Consider the following 21,580-nt stretch of genomic DNA (forward strand, 5'->3'; position numbering starts at 1 on the left):
AATATACTACTCTACAAATATATTTTTCTGTGCATTATATACTTTTTTTTGTCAACTCATCTTCATTTAAATCTTTCAACTGGCGCTTTAATTCAGCACGAGCAGCTCAACAAAAAAAAATTGACTCGACGCCGAAACTCCCGCTTCACTGCTGCAGCGTCCGGTGTAAAATTTTAGCAGTGTAGAGCTTACAGAGATTACAAACTGCAGTTTTGTCGTCATTCCACACAAGAGACATCATCTTTACACACAGCATGAAATCAATGTGTTTCCCCGCCCTCTTTTGTTTGACAGTATATAATCTGCCCTGGTCATCAGATGTTTTTAAACTATAGGCCGATACCGTGAAAAATGGCCTTTATCGGTCGATACCGATTATTGGCCGATACATCGGTGCATCTCTACATAAGATAAATCACAGGTTTACTGTATGTTAATGCCTCTCATTCTAATACATTACCATTTCCATAGCTCGTTCACAGGTATTTGTCTGGCAGATGCTCCATGTAATCTAAGCACAATAATAAATAGACCTCAGATGTGCTGTTATCTAACAAAGGAAAATGTGATTTATATGGTGAAATTTTCCTGTAAGGAGAAGTTTATTCAGCGTTTATGGAAGGAGAGTGCCGTGTCAGCGCTTTGTAACAATCATGTTTTCTGCCACTAGAAAGTCTAAAGAGGCGAACGTTGCATTTCCTTAGTACCAAGCTGCGCTCTTACTCTCATTAACTTCAAGTGAAAATGAGAGAACAAATGTACTATAATGTATTGTATGTACTGTGAATGTAACTGTACTGTATATAGGTAACAAGTACATGTCGTTCCTTAATAACTAAACAGTTGAAATCATTACCAAATCCCAGTGATATGAGAGATTATTCGTTTTTTTTTTTTACTTTTAGTTAGCGTGAATTAAATATTCTTGTTACTTTTAGAGTTATCTATTTCTTTAATCTTTAATATTGTCTTTTATATTGCTTCATCTCACTGTAAGCTACAACATGTAGGTTAGTATTCAGTCATTTATTTCCTGTAGAATGTTAGCTGTCAGCTTTTCAGAAAGAAAAGAATGTGCTGCAGTGTCCTGAGACTTAAATAGACAATCTCTGATTGACGATTCTTCTTCTAATAATTACACCCCACACGTCATCAAGCCATTAATCAGTCAATCCATATTTGTGTATAACACAACGTGTTACTGACAGCGTATCCGTCAACCATTTGAAGTTCAGTGAGTACACGATCAATGTGAATAAACAACCCATGTCACAGCCACTCACTCTGTCCTGCCTGAAGAGGCTCTTAATATAGAGAGAGAGAGAGAGAGAGAGAGAGAAAGAGAGAGAGAGAGAGAGAGAGAGAAAGAAAGAAAGAAAGAGAAAGAAACACAATGAGAGAGTTCGTATAAATGCCAGAGCTAAGCAGGCCAGAAGATGATCAGGGACAGTCTGGTCCTGTCCTGTCACTCTTGAACACACTCTCACACACATCTTGGGCGAGAGGAGGATAGACACCGCACTGCAGACTCGTCACACACTGCATTGTTTTGTATGTAATGATGCTGCAGCAATTCAATCAATCACAATTTCTTAGCATTGCTGACAGCTCGGAAGGGGTGGATTTTTTTAAAAAATTTATTTATTTTTTACAGTTATAGCTGTACGTGACATCATACGAAATGTGACGTTGTCTTATTGTGTATCTTCCATTCTTTTAATTGCAATACATTTGTAGGACTGAAAGCAAAATTGTCCAGAATTGCTTGTTTAGCTGCTTTCAGTACTGAGAAGAGGTGGGGCCCAGAACACCTGTTTCTCTTGTAAGTCAAAGGGCACTTGTGGAATCTGGTCACTAAAATGTGTAAATACATATGCTGAATCAAATTTACAAATGCTGAAGTGTAGCAACTTTTTTTTTTTTTTTAAATCGACATTTTTTTAAAAGCCAGACCAAACCTGTATAAAACATCTCTGCCCTAGGATCAGTTTTGCCCTCTAAATAAACAGGAGGATGCTGATCCTATTTCAGAACACAGACAAAGGCCTCAGAGCAGCACTAAACCAAAATGTTCATCCACAAGCTGAAGAAAAAAAAAAAAAAACCTCCACTCTAAGGACCGCTGACTCCATTTTTTTCTTTTGAGGAGCATGGATAGGCAACCTCATACTTTGTTCTCATGGGTCCTGGGTCAAAGGCAAGGACCTCAAATCTCAAATGCAAACTAGACTTATGTGATTAATTAAACATATACATAAAATTTGCATCCTTAATCAAACCAAAAATCTAGGCTTTTGATGTTAGGAAAACAAAGTATTTTAATTCTATGAAGATGTTCTCGAGAAAGAATTTTACAGAAAAGTTGGAATTTGTCATTTCTTTATTGCTTAATCAACAAAATAGCACACACTGTTATAAGGGAAATATTTTATAGCCATTATCCAGCTTAAAATCTAACGGAAATCCACCAATAATTAACGTTTAGGGAAATTCCTCTGTAATATGACTATATCTAATAATAAGTGATGGTAATAAGCATGTAAAATGTCATGGATGCAGATAATCAAGAAATAGATTGGTTCTCAATATGGACAAATAGGGGGGGAAAAAAAGCAGATTTAGGGGGAAATAGTTTTCAGAATACAATGTGGTTTCACGTGTTTCCATTGTAAAAGTGTGGTTTCTAAAGGAAATTGACACATACAGTATTGAGCAAAATTATTAGGCACTCTTTCATAGATGTTTATGGCTTTTGCTTTATTGAGTCAGTTAAAAAAACATTTTAGATTTAGATACGGTTACTTTTCCAATTAAACAATTTAATATTGCTGAAAAAAAGTTTGTCAGTAAAGAAGGTAACTAATTATGTAATAAACCACTTTTCAGGCAAAAAAACATAATGAAGGCTGTCATTTTACTTCCAAAAACCTAAGCAAGTGTGACTTTCAAAACCTCCAGGTGAGCTGTGGCAGATTCTCCAAGATGCTTCAAAACACTTAGCAGCCAACTTCCTTATAAAACTGCACAAACTGTACCCGAGAGTTTTGATGCATTTTTAGGAAGCAAAGGGTTGCAAGACCAAATATTGACTTTTTTATTTATTTTAAGTTTAATACAGTTTATTAATGTAAATTTATTTATTTATTTTTCATTTTTTGAAGGCATCTTTGCATTACAGCGTTTCATTTTTGTACTGACTTTTGCACAGTACTCTAGCCCCAAATGACAAACTATACACTATGCACTTACATTATGCACTATGTACTCTACCGTTTAGTGTAGAAATTTTAGAAGGGTAGTGTCATCTCAAATGGAACACTAGTGCTTTATTATAAGCCATTTCCCAGTCAATGGCACTTGGGGTCAAATGCACGTAATGCACCACCGCTAGTTTTAGCAGAATACCCAGAGTCGACGAAAAATAATTTCTTCATTTTACTGTTTGTCAGCGTTACCTTTTATGCTCAGCGTGACCTTTTTTGATTCCGAGTGAATTTGAGCCAGCGTCAGCACCTCGTAGCCACGCCCCTCTTCTGCTACGTAAGCAAAGCTGCGACCACTGAGTGCATAGCAGTGTCCGACGTTCCACACTTCATTTCTTTCAGTTGAATAAGTGCATCATTCAGGTACTACTTCTTGTTGGAATCTTGTTGGAACATTACTCACACTATTTATACTGCAAAATTTCGTAGAATAGTGTGTAAATATGCGATTTGGGATGCACCTTGTCTATCACAAGGACACATGAAATTGGCATTTATATTTATTTGGAAACAACCCTCTTTTTTTGCAGATAATGAGGTAATTGTTTATGGATGAAAGCAGTGAAATTCGTCTTTCTTTTCTGTTTTTCTTTTTTTTTACTACGGTGTAAGTGAAGACATGTTCGATGTAATTCCATGCATAAATCTGAAAAATCATTGACATGACCAAAATAGTTGTTTCTACATGGGATGTCTTAACAGATTAATAGATTATCAAAGGAGTAGTACACTGCAGGTCTGTGGTTGGAAATGTGTGCATTTGGAGCCGTGGCTATAGCGAGGGTTGGATTGTGCGTGAGTGCTCTGTGTAGAGGCAATCGATAGTGCAGCTCTGTCAGCATGCATGGGGAAATGGAGTAATCGAAGTGCTCATAATGTGCTTCAAGTGGCTGATCCAGGGTTCTAGTCTTTGTCTAGTGACGCATTACAGCCTTCCAGCTATCTCATGATGTCGGACCACTTTCTGGCATTTTTTGGAAGGTTTTGTCTCATTTAGAGAATTCACTGGGAGTCTGTGTAGTTCAGTGGCAATGGGAGTTCTTTATAAGCCTGATGTTAGTCATAATAACTCTGCTGGACAGCCCTATTTATGTGCCCATTCAACTCCCATTAGAGCAACAGACTTTAATGACCATCTACCAAAAAAAAAAAAAAAACACTTCTCTTTAAAAGTGGAGAACAGTCCTGCACTCAAGCTGTCAAAGCTTTAATAAGGTTTAATTTAGTCTGAAATTAGTTTGGGCTTTATCTGACCCAGTCTTTTATCCCCTATGGACACCTGTAAAAAGTAAAAAAAAAAAAAAAAAAAAATTAAATTACAGCATTTTCAACATGATTTTGTGTGTGTGTGTGTGTGTGTGTGAGAGAGAGAGAGAGAGAGAGAGAGAGAGAGAGAGATAGTATGATCTGATGAAGGTCTAAATGCATCTAGCCCTGCTGACACCCATCTCTATCCCTTTGTCATGACAGAAGGAGAGAGAGAAGAAGAAGGAAGAGAAGAAGAAAGAAAAGGAAACGGATAAAGGGAACAAGCCCACAGTCTTTGACAAGGTAATTCATCACTCATTTGCTGACTTTAAGGCTCTGTCATGTGCCGTTGTAGTTTAAACGACAACAAAAAGCACACGGCAAGTGTGCTAAAGTGAAATGGGATGGATGATGATGATAATGCTTTTTTCTAGAGTGTAATGGGCTGGGGGGGGGGGGGCGGAGGGGGGCGGAAGCACAGGCTTGCAGTCTTACTCTGACCAAGTCTCTCTTGTTGGGTTGCATCAGTTACTCAGGGCCGTATAAAAGCTAAAATGTACGCACAACTCTGGCATGAAATATTTAGAAATATCATTATCTACAGTGGTGGACAAATCATAAATTCATGGGTGGGATACTGTAGTTGGCTAGTTCAGTGCAATAATAATATGTTCAATATCGAGTAACTGACATATGGACAAAAATAAACACGATATTGATTTCTTGTTTATAGAACTGATGTATAAAATCAGTGTCACACTCGCAGTCGTGATGTTGTACTGAATATCAGAATAGCTGTGATTCGGCCGCAGGTAGTTATAGCCACGCTGATATTCAGTACAACAGCATGACTGTGAGTGCAATATTGCTTTTATGCATCAGTTTTTATAAATAAGAAATCGATATCGAGTAACTGACACATGGACAATAATTTTGTTCATTTGTGTGCCGTCGGTGAAAGTATTCCCAATGAAGCCTCCTACAACACTGAATAGAGCGTTGTATGTTGCCATGCGATGTACAGACTGACTGACAGCGTGTAGTAAGTGTTAGTAAGGGTTTCAGTGTAAAGAACTTTTGCTAGAGTTGGGATTTTATGCAGTGAACACAGACAAGTGGAGTGATGGGCAGTGAAATGAACCAGTGATGCTATACTACATATACTTACGGATCTAACTGATGTATGATGCAGTTTATGAATTCCCGCTGAGGGAACGAGTCTGTGTAGTCGGTCATTACACTCTTTTTACTTTTCTAATGTAGCATGTTGTGTTTGAACCCTTGACAAAAATCAGGAAGATTTGTCCAGTAGAGTTGTCAATCGTAGGGTTGGCGGTTCGATTCCTGGCCCACATGACTCCACATACCGAAGTATCCTTGGGCAAGACACTGAACTCCAAGTTGCTCCCGATGGCAAGCTAGCACCTTGCATGACTCTGCTACTATTGGTGTGTGTGTGTATGGGACACGGTGTAAAGCACTTTGTGGAACTGCTAACGTTAAAGCGCTATATAAGTGCAGACCATTTACCATTTTCTGTAGGAGCATGTCCCAAGGAGTTTATTTTAGCATCGTTTTATCACATAAAAGTGAGAAAAACAACATATTCGACTTTCTTACTCTCTCGATACACTGCTTCTCAGCAAGAAGCCTTAGCAATTTCTGAATCCAGAATGACATTACATGAGTTTCCTATAACTTCCAGCATGATGCGAGTGCTGCGTGTAAAAATAAATAAATAAATAAATAAATAAATAAATAAAAATTTCAAAGCTACTGGGCATAAGACACGGAACAGGTTTACTTTTAGAGGAAAAACGTACCATTATAAACCTATATTTAACAATCAGCAGCAGATTTTGATGGCTAGAATTAGCCTCACTGATTTGAGCCGTTATTTAAATGTGTTCTGTCAAAGCATTAGTAAAAGCCTGTCAGTGTTGCCTGCAGGCTCCCTTTCACCTCTCTAACACATGTGCAGTGAGAGCGAGAGGGAGAGGTGAGGAGAGGATTTCAAGTGGTTGTCAGGGTGCACTTTGGTGGTGACTGACAGGTAGGAGGTAAGGGTCCAGCGACCAGAGAATAAAACAAAAGCCATATATTTCACAACACTGCAGAATTATTTACTGTTTTTTGTGGTGGTGGTGATTTTTTATTTTTTTTAAATTTATCTCTTGTATGTGAGAGGGGGGAATACATCTATAATTTAGAGATATTTCACTTTGACAGTGCTAAAGCCTGTTCTCCGAAGATCCACGTCTCATTCTGTTTACTGGCAGTGGATATGGCCATCACAGTTTGTTACTTGTGGATGCTGCATAGGGTTTGTCCAATCACAGGGTGTCCCAAACGTCTCCATGTGCTTCCCGTGTTACCTGTTAAAGGCCATCTCAACCTTGCGACAGCTTCCTGGTCCAGCCATGAGAATGATTTCAACATGGTCTTCTTTTGTCAAAGACGTTCTTACAGTCTGTCCTGGGGGGAATTTATATATATATATATATGTGTGTGTGTGTGTGTGTGTGTGTGTGTGTGTGTGTGTGTGTGTGTGTGTGTGTGTGTTAATTTCCTTCATGTAAGGAGACTTTTGGGACACCCTGTAGTTTTGCAGTGTTCGGCGAGTTGTAGCATCGTAGCTTCAGATGGTGTCTTTGTATTCTTTTCTGTTTCTATCTAACTTTTGTCTTTGTGAATCCTGTATTTTTTTGCAGCAGCACCAGTGTTATAAATTACTAACATTGCCTGGAGAGCTGAAGGACTCAAATCTGAGCTTTGACTCAGGTCTGGGCTGGATTTGTACTTGGATTTGTCTCAGTCTTAGGCATTGATCTCACTAACTATGGTCTCGACTGAGGGTTTGAAAAGATCATGTTTGTGTCGCCATTTCTTTTCATATGCACAATGATTAGTCTATGTTTCTTCTACAAGAACAGTGACCCAATGTATGAATGAAGCCGTTTGGTTAAAGTAAAAGCGTTAAAAATGGTTTGATGGTTTTCTCTAATCCAACAGTTTCCCATTCTTTTTGGGCACACAACCCCAAATGGACATTCATGAATTTTCAAAAAAAAAAAAAAGACAAGTAATAGCCCTAATAAAAATTCTGCTCGTCACAAGTGCCTGGGTTACTGATTTGTTCCCCTTAGTGTTATGTCATCTATATAAACAGTGCAGTGTTCTAGCCATAGGAATTGAAATAGATTAACTGATTAAAAATAATAGAAGCATCACAGGTCTCTCTCTTTAAAGATTCTCCATCGAGGTACAAAATGTCACTGACTTTTACGCATCATGCTGTTTTTGGAAAATATAAAATGTCAGCTTTACCCACATCTGATGAAAAAGAAATGCATTAAGCCTTGTGTGATGAAAACGATATTATGTTTTAAAAGCAGCAAGTGGTCATGCTGTTAAAAAGAGACACATAATGTATGCTGGAAAAAAAGGAATAAAGAATAGTTTTTCCTGATCATATTTTGGCACCGAGAATGGAAATCAAATCGTGAGGAGTCTAGAGATTCGCACCTCTATCTGCCAGTGTGCTACAAAGCAAAAAAGAAAAATGTTTGTGATTGGTGAATCCGGCACTGTTGTGGATTTTATATCAAAGGCACTTAATACAGGCATGAAATTACAGTATGATGCAACACAGCGTTAAAGTGCTTCTGTTATTATGGATGTTTCTCTTTGCTGCATTTGATGTATTCGTTCTTCCTCAACTTTCATTTGCTTGTCGGTGGGATTTAATCTCCATAAATATTTCAGAGATGGGCAGTGTTGGACTCACGTACGTGCAAACCCCCCCCCCCCCCCCGTGTGGGTGTTCTTCCTCACTTGAGGTTATAATCGTTCCCTGCCCGATCTCAGACTGGAGGCTGTGTGAATGCATTGTGTGTTGTACTGACCCCGGGTCAGTGTGTGAATTGATTAAAATGGCACTCCGCCTGTCCGTGTGCGCTGGAAGCCGTGCTGATCCAGTGACAGCAGTGAATAGAGTAGCATAAAAGACAGAGAATGTAGGATGGTCGTGAAGAAATAGTCGGCTTTTGTAGAAAGCTAAAAGCCAACAGTAGCGATGGATAAGAATCTCTCGCCTGCAGCATGTGTGTTAAATGGGCAACACACTTTCTTGGAAGTAGCTGCTTTTGCTCACAGAGAAGAACAGGAAGACACAATGTGTGAAGGAGGTGTTTTATTTGCTTCAGATACTGCCGTGATGTGTAGAAGCCATGCTTGTGTGGATTGAGTGTTGTTTGTGTTGGAGCCAGTCCCAGTTGATCTTGAACAGACTCAATGTAATTTGCTGCAGCGCTCCATTTATCTGATCTGTGCTTTCAATCAAGCTTAGACTGCAACCTGTCACTTTGATTCCCACAATTGTTATCCTATTTTCAGGTACGAGACATGTGTTATCAGCCAAAATGACATTCATGCCAATGGATTGGATCAGAAAATGCGTTTTCAGTCCCAATACCAGTTCCATGCTTCAGACAAATCTGATACTCGATATCGCACTGGTGCATCCCTGATGTCCAGTCCTCATTGGTGACGCACAGGATGCTTCAATCCCTGACACATTTCCATCTAAGAAATTGAAATTGTGCAGTACACCGTACTGAAGAGCTCATGCGATATAACGGCTTGTTGATTTAGATCTAAACCAAGATTTGAGTTTCTAATTCCAGTCCGTTCCTGCACTGAATCAAGTTGAACCTATTTCCAAGTGCACCTTATCCAGAACCCGAGGCTCTTGATAATCAGCTGGAAGTTGGATCTCTCAGTTTCGGCATGTCGCTTAAACAGAACAACGTGAGCGAGCGCACGCCAGTTTTACTGACTAGATTTACTCATTTCAAACCCTTTAATTCAGTTCTTTGGCTGTGCGTGCAGAGTTGATTAGAATACCTGGATTGAGTTGTCTGAGAGAATTATGCGATCTTGTATTAATTGGAATGGGCAGATATATGAAGACTCAAAACCATGTCTAGCAAAGCAATAATTGGCTAATCAGAGCAGCACAGAACCCTGGAGTGACGCCTCACAATTATTTATTTATTTTTTTGTGGAGTGCTCAAAATGTAGTATGATGTGCCTATAATTAAAAATGTAACCAATATTTCCTTTATTAGTTTTATAATGTACTATCTTGCATACTTGTTAAATTAAAGTGCACCCAACGTGTGTACTCTCATCTAGAGCAAATGTGCTATGTGATGTAATGGATCAAAAGATTTTAAGTATGTGCAGTTCATGAAAGAACAGCATCCAGATATACCGTATGTAGTCCTATTCGAATAATCCATCGCCACCTACTTAAACCAAGCTATAACCTATTTGTTTATTTTCCACTTTATATTATGACTGTCCATTTAAATGAACCAAATAATTCAACAACTTCCAATAGCGAAGTGATAAAGCGAAGCATATACTGTTTATATAATGTGTCTTTAATGCTTCTAAATGTGTGATCTAATCTTTGTTATGGACTCGGCAACAGTTAGAACAAATCGGTGCTTTTAAAATGGTCAGCAATCCAATCTAGAGAACACAGTACTCCATGTACTAAAAAAACAGGGTCTGGGTAAATAAAGAGCAGGGGAAATCTGAGACTAGCCAGTGTCTGGAGCAAGCAACAAAGTGCATCATGGGTGCATCATTCGGACATGGCCCTGTTGCTGTGCATTAGTAAACCTGGAATGTCCTACACTGGATATCCTACACATCAGGTCGATAAATAGTGGAATGCAGTCCAGGTGTGGACACAGCAAAGTATCCAAGTACTTGGCTAAATGTTTTAGTTAATAAATGTATTTATTTAAAAATAAATAAATAAATAAAACATTTTCTGAACAGGAACCATTGTGACTTCTGTGGTAGATCCTGTGTTCCAGCTTATCCAATCAAATGACATTACATTTACGGCATTTGGCAGACGCACTTATCCAGAGCAGCTTACATTTATCTCGTTTATACAACTGAGCAATTTTATGGTTAAGGGCCTTGCACAAGGGCCCAACAGTTGTAGCTTGGCAGTGCTGGGGCTTGAACTCCTGACCTTCTCATCAGTAACCCGGAGTCTTTAACCATAAAGCCACCACTGTACCAATCACCTGTATTTGGCAAGTTATTTAGCTGAAGACAGCTCATTAGACCAGAGACTAGCTACAGGGCAAGAGAGGTTAGGTCAGAAAGGGGAGAGTTACTGGGGGGGGAAAAAAATTAATGATGCAGACAATGTTTAAAAATAATTGGATAAATAAGTATGTGGTTATTCTCCCCATTTCAGATTCTGTGGTGGTAAGAGGTAATGTGAAGCACCACTACAAAACAAAAAAATAAAAGTTTAAGCTTGTGCCTTATTTATATACCTATAAATTCAGCAAAAAAAGAAATATCCCCTTTTCAGGAGACTGTATTTTGTAAAATCCAAATAAGCTCTTCAGTTATTTATCGGAAAGGGTTTAAACAATGTTCTTCATGCTTGTTCAAAGAACCATAAACAATTATTGCACATGCACCTCTGGAACAGTCCTTAAGACACGAACAGTTTACAAGCGGTAGGCAATTAAAGTCAGTTACACTAACTTGGACACTAAAGAGACCTTTCTACTGACTCTGAAAGAACACCAGAAGAAAGATACCTAGGGTGCCTGCTCACCTGCGTGAACATGCCATAGGCCTGCTGTAGGGAGGCATGAGGACTACAGAGCAATAAACTGCAATGTCTGTAATGTAAGACGCCTAAGACAGTGCTACAGAGAGACAGGAAGGACAGCTGATCGTCCTTGCAGTGGAAAATGACATGTAAACCCCCCCCCCCCCCCCCCCTTTGTTCAGGGACTCATTCCATTTCTGTTTGTCAAATATCTGTGAAACTTGTTCAGTTTATGTCTCAGTTGCTGAATATTTTTATGTTGATACAAATAATTTTAAGAAATTTGCTAGAAATAAAAGCAGTTGAATGTGAGAGGATGTTTCTGTTTTTCCTGAATATATTAATAATTAAGGACTAAACATTAAAAGTTAACTTTTTGCCATTCAGGCAGGCTAGTTTCTTATTTGGACCTTAGGAATTTTACCGTCCCCTCAGAATCTATTTGCATGGCAAGGCCAGTTGTTTGTTTTTGCTGAACACTTTGGGGTTTTAGATCAAGCGATGAATATGATAAGAGAGTTTAGAATTTCAGCGTTAAATTCCTGGTATTTATATGCAGATGATTGAAGCCCAGTTCACACTGCACATTTGTTTTCAACCACTGAACATGTTTAATCGGCGTTTGTCAGGTCATTTAATATCTGAGCAGTGTGGTATGATTTTCTAACATACTCTGACCTGGGCAAGAACCGTTGCCATGACAATGAGGCAAGCGTCCCTGCAACCTCCATAGAAACAAAAGCTTGTGCGCTAGGTGCTAGGCGCACATACTTTTAAATAGACTGTTTCCATTTTTTTTTTCTTGCATGTGAGGGCTAATTGTGTGCCCAATATTCAAATTTTTTTAAACAAAGTTGGATTTATGATAAAAACTTGCCTCAGGTGTTCTGAATGTTTGCAGGACTACTAGACAGATAAAATATAAGACATTTTAGCTATCTAACATGAGACTAGGCTAGTTTTGTGTCGCTAGCCAAGGAGACGCACAACTAAGCTATTACTGTATGGGTTTAATTCAATTCAATTTTATTTGTATAGCGCGTTTAATAATGGACATTGTCTCAATGCAGCTTTACAGAAATAAACACGGGATTCAGATTTTAAGTGTGAATTTATCCCTATTGACCTCGCCGGTGGCAAGGAAAAAATCAAGATGATATGAGGAAGGAACCTTGAGAGAACCCATCCTCATCTGGGTAACAACGGATAGTGTAAAAGAAAGTTCGTTATGGTTTATATATGAAGTCTGTTTTGTTGAACTAGTCCACTGTTCATTAAAGGAGTCTTGAGTGCAAAATTGTATGTGGTAATTGCAGTCCTAAGGCCATAGTAGTGCTGGCTCAAATTTTGCCTATTACCTGAAGACACTTAACATAGAAACAGATACTCACATATTCAGTTGGAGCAAGAAAAATAAGACACCAACCGTGAGTGAGAAGAAGCAAGGGTCCAGGTTTATTCGTTCCGTTCCACCACACGAGATCCCCACGGTTTGAGACGTCCCAAAATGCGATCTCAAAAACCATAGCTGAAGCTCTTCTATTTATACGGTTTTCTTAGGATGACCCTAACACCAATATGTTTAGAGTTAGCTGTCCCAGAACACCATTACGTATGTTAACCCTTATCTTTCAGGTGCAGCTTGGCTCCAAAATATATTTTGTTTTGTTTCACTCTTTAACAATAACCTGACCTTGTCTGTGTCACTGTGACTGGATTTTCGTCGAGAACGGGCACTTTCAAACACACCATCTCAACATTGAGTAAATTTTATGTTTGTTCTACATTTCTTTTTTTGTTTATAGTGCTTGCATGTACATTACCCTATAAGAGTTTTTCATGAAACAGAATATGAAACAGATTAATTTCTGTTTTCTGCATACACACCAGGCTTCTGTGTGTGTGTGTCTTAGGTGATCATCTGTTCATACAGTCCACCAGCCCAGTGAATTCTCAATAAGATTACATATTACTCATACTAGGTCTCCCTCGTGTTTATTTCATGTATATTTTATATACAACAGTAGCAACCGTAGTCCCAGCAACCACAGCGAAAATGTCCATGTGAAATTGAGGTCCAAAACCATTTCCACGGACCTTCACCATCCTCAGTAATCTCCAGGCCGCACTGCTTGGAGACTTAAGCAGTGGCAGAATGTAGCCTCCAGTTTAGGAGCGCTCCATCCAGAGGTAGGGCATCAGGATGGATCAGGCAGGTCCGGAGAGCAGAAAGTGTCAGGATCACTGGCATCTCCAGAAAATCATGTGTGGCTTAGCTGCTACAGTGCCAGGCCAGGCTACGCCCCTGGACAAACTGAGCAAAATTTTGAAAGCGCATATCCTATGTCTGCAGTTCTCTGTATAAATGTAAGTGCCCTATCTCTCACATCACAACAACCAAGGCTTCACCCACAACCTCTTTCATTTCTCTCTTCGTCTTTTCAGGTGAAGTACGACACGTACAAACAATCAGTTTGTGGTAAATATGATGTGATCATCTATTTTAAAACCATTCTGACCGTCTATAAAAAGTTTTAGTGTCTACTGGGGCAATATGAACATTACATTTGTGTTTCCCAACATTCTAAATCCAATGGCCATCTTTTAAAAGTTGGTGATCGTCAACATCTGTTGGTGCAGTGTGAACTTGGCTTTAAACGACACAACGTTTCACCTCCTGAAAAGGAGACTGAAGAGAGAAACCCTCCAAAACAAACAACAACTGAAGGACGCTACAGTAAAAGCTTGGAAAAGCAACACAAAAGAAGAACCCAACAATTTAGTGATGTCAGAGATTCGCAGGCTTGATGCAGTTATTTCCAGCAAGGAATATGCAACCAAATATTAAGTGTTATTTATGTTAATTTCCTTCAAGACATATCTGTCCCTATACTTTTGCTCGCCTCAAATCTGGCTGGTCTGTTGAAAAAGGTTCTATGTTTTGTTTAACACAGCAAGAAAATAAAAGCTGAGATCCTAAACTCTTGTCTCATATCCATCTTTTGATCTCAAACCCAAATGTCTTTGGTGTATAGCACAAATAAAATGAATTCGCCTTTCCGTTCCAATAGATTCAGAGAGGACTGTATGGAACTGGACTTTTAGAAATTGTAGTTGAATACCCCTGTTCTACACGCCAAAACTCCCTAACCGGTGCACTGTATAATGATGTACTGTAGGGTGTGGTTTTGGACATACTGCTGGACTGGAACTGAGATCGCTAGCTACAGGTCCATCCTAAGCCTCTGCTCTGCTGTTCCTGAAGTCTGTGAGCTACTGTATGCTGCTGAAGGAATGAGAGTGCAGTCATGGCAACATGTTTATCATCAGCCTCCTTCACTTTCTGCTCTTAGTATCCCACTGCTGCCGGCACTGCCTGAATGTCAAGGAGAAATCATCATCTTGGCATTCAGGTTGTGTGCGCAAGTCCTAGAGTGTGCACGCATGTCAATTGTTTTGATTTCTCTGCCGTTTGTGTTAAAGGGGAAAGCCCAGTTTAACCTGCGGATTTTGCATAATGCAGCTCTGAAGTCTGTTACGAACAAACATGACTTTGGAATGCGTAATTAGATCCAGAACGGCGTGCTTGGGTTTGGCGTGACGTTCACGTGCTCTCAGCGTGGCAGCATGGATGTGCAGCACCTTTTCCTGAAAAAATGGCTAATAGGGTTTAGAAAAATGAAGGAAATGTGACGATCGCTTGTGGTTTTTAAGCCGGTAATGGAGCAGTGGGACGATTACAGAGAGCTTTCTTCCTGGACCTAGATACAAGCTACACACACTCAAGCATCCACACGCACCTGCAATCATGTTCAACAGCACCTGAGCCAGGTCTGGCTTTTACTGAAATTACTTTCTGTGAATGGCAGGCAGCATAAAGGCCCTGTGCCTAAAGACCCTTCTTCCTCCCTCCATCCCTCCCTCCAGGCTTTCTACTCTCTTGAATGCTATCATCAGTCAGCGGCATAATAGGCGAGGCTTTGAGATGTGGACAGATGACTCAAGGGAGCAAAGAGTTTTGCACATGCAGCTTTGAAATGATCACACTTTGTTTTCAGTTGCTATACTTGATGCTTTTGGTTTGCAAATTTAATTGGAGCATAAATAATTCCTCATTTTAAAATCCTTGAAAATGAATTGATTTCTTTTGTTTTTTCTCTGAATTTTTATTTTTTTTTTTCCTGTTCATATCATTACAAGAATATTCTTTGTGCGTGTTTGCCTTCACATCTGACCAGAGTGACCAGCCCTGCTCTCAGTCTCTCATTAGCCCACTGTGTGTTACTTATTATGCTTTAAGTAGAAATACTGTAGCATTAAAGGCCCCTTCCTCATTAATGAAGGCTGCTGCAGTATAATTGTTAAAACTAGCAATTTCCATAAATACTTTTCTCTTTGTGTCTTTCAGCACCCTTTTTTTTTTAAAAAAAAACCACAACAGAGATTGCATGGGTTCAGGGTAGAACGGCTTCCTTTTTTTAGTCCCCGAGCTGATTTAAACATCTCTCATTCCTTTTGACAGTGGAGTTTTTTTTTTGTTTTGTTTTGTTTTGTTGTTTTTTTTTTTTTTAACATTTATTATCCTCCAGGAAAAATGCAATAAACACCAACTTTCAACTGGATGTCTTTTAAAAAATAAAATAACAATAAACCCAGTTCTGTTTCCATCCTTGATTTACAGTACAGTTAGTGTACAACTGGCGAATAATAAACGCATGATGGTATCTCATATTTCTTTCCTGACACTCAAATCTTCTTTTTATAACCCGCTTTGATAAAAATGTTGAGTGTTGCAATGTTTTCTTTATGGAAAGAGATGGAATGTTATTTTATTTTTGTGGCTTTCTGAATACATGTTCTACTTGTTGACTTATGTAAACATATTGAAATTCGCAATGCATCATTGCTTGAATAAATGCAAGCCATTTATGTTGTACTTTAATTATAACCTTGATGGGAAAAATCAAAAATTAATCAATTTAACAAAGTAAATCCTAAAAGTGATCTTATACATAAGATGTTAATTTCTGACCCTTGAATGACCTAGTATTGCATGTCATTTACTTTGTCGGTTATGTTATACCCTACAATGCTTTGTGGATTTTCTATATTTCAGCATAAATATGACAAAACATCATCAGCTTTTCACACAATTATTAAAAGTAGATAAAGAGAACCCAATTAAACAAATAAGACAAAAAAAAAATATGATACTTGGTCACTTATCGGGGCAGTGGTGGCTTGACGTTAAGGCTCTGGGTTAGTGATCGGAAGGTCGGCTCTGGGTGAGTGATCGGAAGGTCAGCTCTGGGTTACTGATCGGAAGTTCGGGGGTTCAAGCCCCAGCACTGCCAAGCTGCCACTGTTGGGCCTTGAGCAAGGCCCTTAACCCTTTCTGCTCCAGGGGCGCTGCACTTTGATCCCAACTTCCTAACATGCTGGGGTATGCGAAGAAAAGAATTTCACTGTGCTGTAATGTATATGTGATTAATATTGAGGGAAAATATTCAATATTACATATCTGCGAATGGTAAAAGTATATGAACCTTTGCTTTCAGTATCTGGTGTGACCCTCGTGTGCAGCAGTAACTGTTGATCAGTCCTGCACATCGGCTTGGAAGCATTTTAGCCCATTCCTCAGTACAGAACAGCTTCAACTCTGGGATGTTGGTGGGTTTCCTCACATTAACTGCTTGCTGCAGGATCTTTCCACAGCATTTCTATTGGTTTAAGGTCATAAATGACCAGGTGTAATATATTTGTCTCAGTTGCTTGATTGTGTGAAAATCTGATGTTTTAGGTCATATTTATGTAGATTTATAAAAAAAATTCTAAATGGTTCATGCATGCACACACATTCACATCAGAATCCAAATATGGCAGCAGCAGCCTGCTCTGTGCTTTTTGCCATGTATGGGGTTTTTTGGTTTTTATTTTTTTGTGTGTGTGTGTGTGTGTGTGTGTGTGTGTGTGTGTTTTTGTTTGTTTTTTAAATCCATCGAGTCACAATTTCAGTCACTTCCTCACTTAATTTCTTCCTCACTCATCATTTCTTGTTTACTTTTTGAAGAAGAAGCTTATGTGTCTCTATATATTATTGCTCAAGCCATGAATAAATTATCAAAGCACCACATGCGATATTCACTAGACTGTAAATGGTGTCATCCTTGTTTTTTTCTTTTTGTGCGTGTGCTATTTTGTGTGGTGTGAGATTTGTTTGTGTGTGTGTGTGTGTGTGTGTGTGTATATATATATATATATATATATATATATATATATATATATATATATATATATATATATATATATATATATATATATATAATATAAAATTTTTTTTTTTGTGTGTGTGTGTGGATAGCTCTTCTTAATGGTATATCTTCTCTGTCTGTGTTAGTGCGAGTATGTGCATGTGTACGAGTGCTGCCCTTGCTTAGATCTTTCTGTGTCCCTGCTGTGCTAGTGACAGCAGGCTGGCAAGGGACTTTGTTCAGAGGACAGGTTCTGGACACTTTTTTTTTGCTTATGCACACCACACACATGGTGGTATGAATTTCTGGTGGCAGGGTCCAGATGGTTTTTGTTGCTGCTGTTATGTCTCTAGAGGTGCAGTCTAATGGGAGAGCACTACAAAAATCCTGTCATATGCCTCTATATGGTACTGCAGAGTCCTGTCATATAAATCCATACAGCAGTACATAAATGCAGTCGCATGCCTCTATGCTGCATAATGTATATTCTGGCTAGTGTAGTTTAATGGCATTTTGTATCTGAAAAACAAGTGATATTTAGAACCAAAGTTAATTGAATTAATTATCTTAATAGTGGACGTGGCTGTGCTCTAATTAACCATGAGGGAAATTGCAAACAAAATGCATTGTTCGTTTATTAATTAACTGAGCCACTGAGACTGGTGTATTTGATTATTAGTATCCATATTTGTGCATGCATTTAATAAGGAAGGAACAAAATACGATAGAGCATGTTATGTGAAATAATCTTCAAGCGTGTTGTGTGATGTGACCCAACCTGAAGCGGGGTTACTACTTCCAAGACTGTTTTTCACAGCCGTCTTTGCTCATATGTTTATCAAGGGTGCCGATATCAGTTGAGGGTACTGTAGATTGGTAGATGGATGCTGTAGATAGATGGATGGATACTGTAGATATATAGATACTATAGCTAGAAAGATGGATGGATAGATACTGTAGCTAGATGGATACTGTAGGTAGATACTGTTGATAGATAGATGGATAGATGCTGTAGATAGATGGATGCTGTAGATGGATAGATGGATACTATAGATAGATGGATGGATGGATGGTTGGATACTGTAGATAGATACTGTAAACAAATGGATACTATGGATGGGTAGATAATGTAGATGGATGGATGGATAAATACTGTAGATAGATAATGTAGATGGATGGATAAATAATGTAGATAGATGGATAGTGTAGGTGGATGGGTGGATATATATTTATCCACAGCAGCATGGCTTACACATACAAACAGAAATACATTGCACTAGACATTGAGTGATAAATGAATGAATAAATAAACCTGTAGTAAATGGTAATAAAAAGAAATAGTCCGTCTAAGAGCATGTAAAACCATATATTACATGGAGGAATATCCTTGTGCACGGTGTTAAAGTGGTTTTGTATACTTGGAGTGCAGATGTTTGTGGTGGTTTCCTGATGTACTGACACTGGAGACTCCATCCATAAATGTTAAGCAAATTTCCTTACAGAAATCCATTTTATAAATAAATACATTTTACTTTATTAAATATCCGCACATTTTTAAAAAAAATACGTTTATTATTGTTCTTGGATTATGTGGAGCATCGAACACAAACATCCCTGTGAACAAGTTGTTAATTTAGAAACGACACTGCATTAGAACAAGCGCATTAATATTCACATTTATTCAGTGTGCTTTATTACAATAATATCATGCTGTGATCAAATCCACAGTCTCACTTTATACAGTAGGCTTCTGTTTTTTTAAGCACAACCTCCTGAAGGCTCCATGTTTCAGGGTTCTGACCTGAATTATTTTCCAATCAAATGTGAGTTTTAAAGCTTAGGGGGTGTGAACGAGAAGGTGGGGGGAAAGTTGTTGAAAGTAGGTTTTTTCAAGTGCATATATTTGGCCTTTACATGATGTCCTGAGGCCTGGTGCTTGTATGTAGTACATCAGTGGATTTTTCTGTTACTTAAGGTTACCCTGTATGTATTTTATAGCTGTGTGCGTGCGCCGGAGGGTGCTGTGCCCTGCTGGTGTGTGTGTGTGGTGCTGCCAGGTGATGGTTTCCCTTTGAAGTCTTGATGAGGTGAAATACATAATTAATGCTGATGAGATATTTCAGGATCAAGCCCTGGCAATAATCAGTCTCTCACACAGACACACACTGCTGGCCCATTTCTCTACCTCTCTACTTGAACACATTCAACTCAGTGTTGGGAAACACATAATTCTTATATACGGTCAAACGTTGGCATCCTTCAGGACAATGGGCGAAAATAATTTTTTATAAACATTTCACTCAATTCCTGAAATTTTCCAATAAATTCTAGTAATATTTCCTTAATTACTTAGCCAATAATTTTCACACGTAAAATTTCTGTATTGTCCATCATCGTAGGAGGAAATGACCTTCACAAATTAGCTAATGGATTTTTACACTCACTGGCCACTTTTATAGGAACACCAGTGCACCTGCTCATTCATGCAGTTATCCAATCAGCCGATCATGTGGCTGGAGCATAATGCATAAAATGCGTTCGTTTTTTTCCTGTTGGGTTCCTAATAGGTTTTCTGAGTGACTCTGTCAGTGGCATGTCATGCCAGATGGGCTGGTTTGAGTATTTCAGAAGCTGCTGATCTCATGGGCTTTTCACATCAGTCTCTTGAGTTTACACAGAATGGTGTGAGGGGATGGTAGGCGCGGGGGGGGCGTCATTCAGTGATGTTTTGAAGTTACTGAAATACTCAAACCAACAACCAAGTCAAAGTCAGTGATATCTGATTTTGTTCCCCATTTTGTTCTGAAGTTTGATGTGAACATTACCTGCATGATTGTATGCATTGCTCTGCTGCCACATGATTGGTTGATTGGATAACTAAATATAAACTTCAGAGGTGCTGATAAATTTGATAGTAGTGCTGTGAGGGAAGGGGAAAAAATCACACAATTAGAGTCTTTTATGTTTGGGGGTTTAAATTGTGTGTTAAAACTGTTCATATTTATACTTTTCATGACAGTTGAAATATTCTGTAATTCTGTATCAGGTCAGTGCACAAGGACCCTTCTTTAGTCTTATTCCTTTAGATAATGATATTGGCCCTCCTGCACCCCGTTTGCAAATTTATGACAACTTTGTTCTCCAGCCATAGGACACTAAGCAATAAGGAATTCGGTTACTTGATAATGACCACTTGTGCTTCTAATCATTCCCAACAGTGACCTTGGATCTCGGTCCACACCCTATTAAGACACACACATACATACATCACACACACACACACATTTATGTATGTGTGTATGTATGTGTGTGTGTGTGTGTGTGTGTGTGTGTGTGTGTGTGTGTGTATATATATGTATATAGAGAGAGAGCAGCCGAAAGAGAGATCTAGGCAGGGGCTTGTGGGTGAGAGGAATGTTAAGGAAAACGGTGTTAAATTATAAAAAATAAAATAAAAATGTTACCATGAGGAATGAAGGGAGACCGATAAGAAGCCTTAGAGGTAGGCAGAGGTAAGCAAGCAAATTAGAGGGAAATGACTGTCAAGGGAAAAAAAGCGATGGAAAAGAAGTGAAGTTCTGGGAGAAAAGGATTGGGAGAAAATGGGTACAGAGAAGGATGTGATGAGGTCGACGAGAGAGCGCACTGGAGGATGGAAGCTAGTAAAGAAAGAGATGAAAAACAAGGATGAGGGGTAGTGAGCGAGATAGGCTTGTGTGTGTTTGTGTGTGGTGTTGACTGATGTTAAAAGGTGATGCTGAATCTTTCACTGTGTCATTCATGCAGGGAATGGGATTTCAAGGTCCAGTGTCCACTCTTCCTTAAGGCCGGCAGCCACTGTGTCACACACACACACACACACACACACACACACACACACACACACAGTCCAGATTAAAAAGCACTTCTTTCCACCTCCATTCTGCCGGAGCCGCAAATCTGCTGAAGCCTGTGGCGGCAGATACCACAGTCAGTGACTACATCTGCTTCTTCCGTGACATTTGCTTGAAATGAGATTTGTCTGGACTGCACATGATGATTCAGGCCACTCCTGAGCTGGCGAGTCTCCTGCTCTGGCTACTGGCTGGAAGCAGAGCTGCTCTCATCTTCTGTTTTTCATGGCCAGTTCTCAGATCCTGCTCTGATACGGCTTTATTCTCTAG

General features: G+C 39.0%; 1 protein-coding gene across 5 annotated transcripts in view; it reads left to right on the forward strand.

Annotated features, from left to right (window-relative positions):
• The window catches only part of smap1 (small ArfGAP 1), a 125,826-nt gene that overhangs the window by 61,366 nt on the left and 42,880 nt on the right, over positions 1-21,580 (forward strand). For 3 of the 5 annotated variants that reach the window (XM_053621381.1, XM_053621383.1, XM_053621386.1), the window contains one exon: positions 4,734-4,814. In XM_053621381.1, the coding sequence (XP_053477356.1) occupies positions 4,734-4,814 (81 nt within the window). The remainder of the gene's footprint in view (positions 1-4,733; positions 4,815-21,580) is intronic. The other 2 variants (XM_053621382.1, XM_053621384.1) reach the window with 1 other exon arrangement.

This window comes from Ictalurus furcatus, chromosome 3 (genome assembly GCF_023375685.1).
Source record: "Ictalurus furcatus strain D&B chromosome 3, Billie_1.0, whole genome shotgun sequence".
Lineage (NCBI taxonomy): Eukaryota > Metazoa > Chordata > Actinopteri > Siluriformes > Ictaluridae > Ictalurus > Ictalurus furcatus.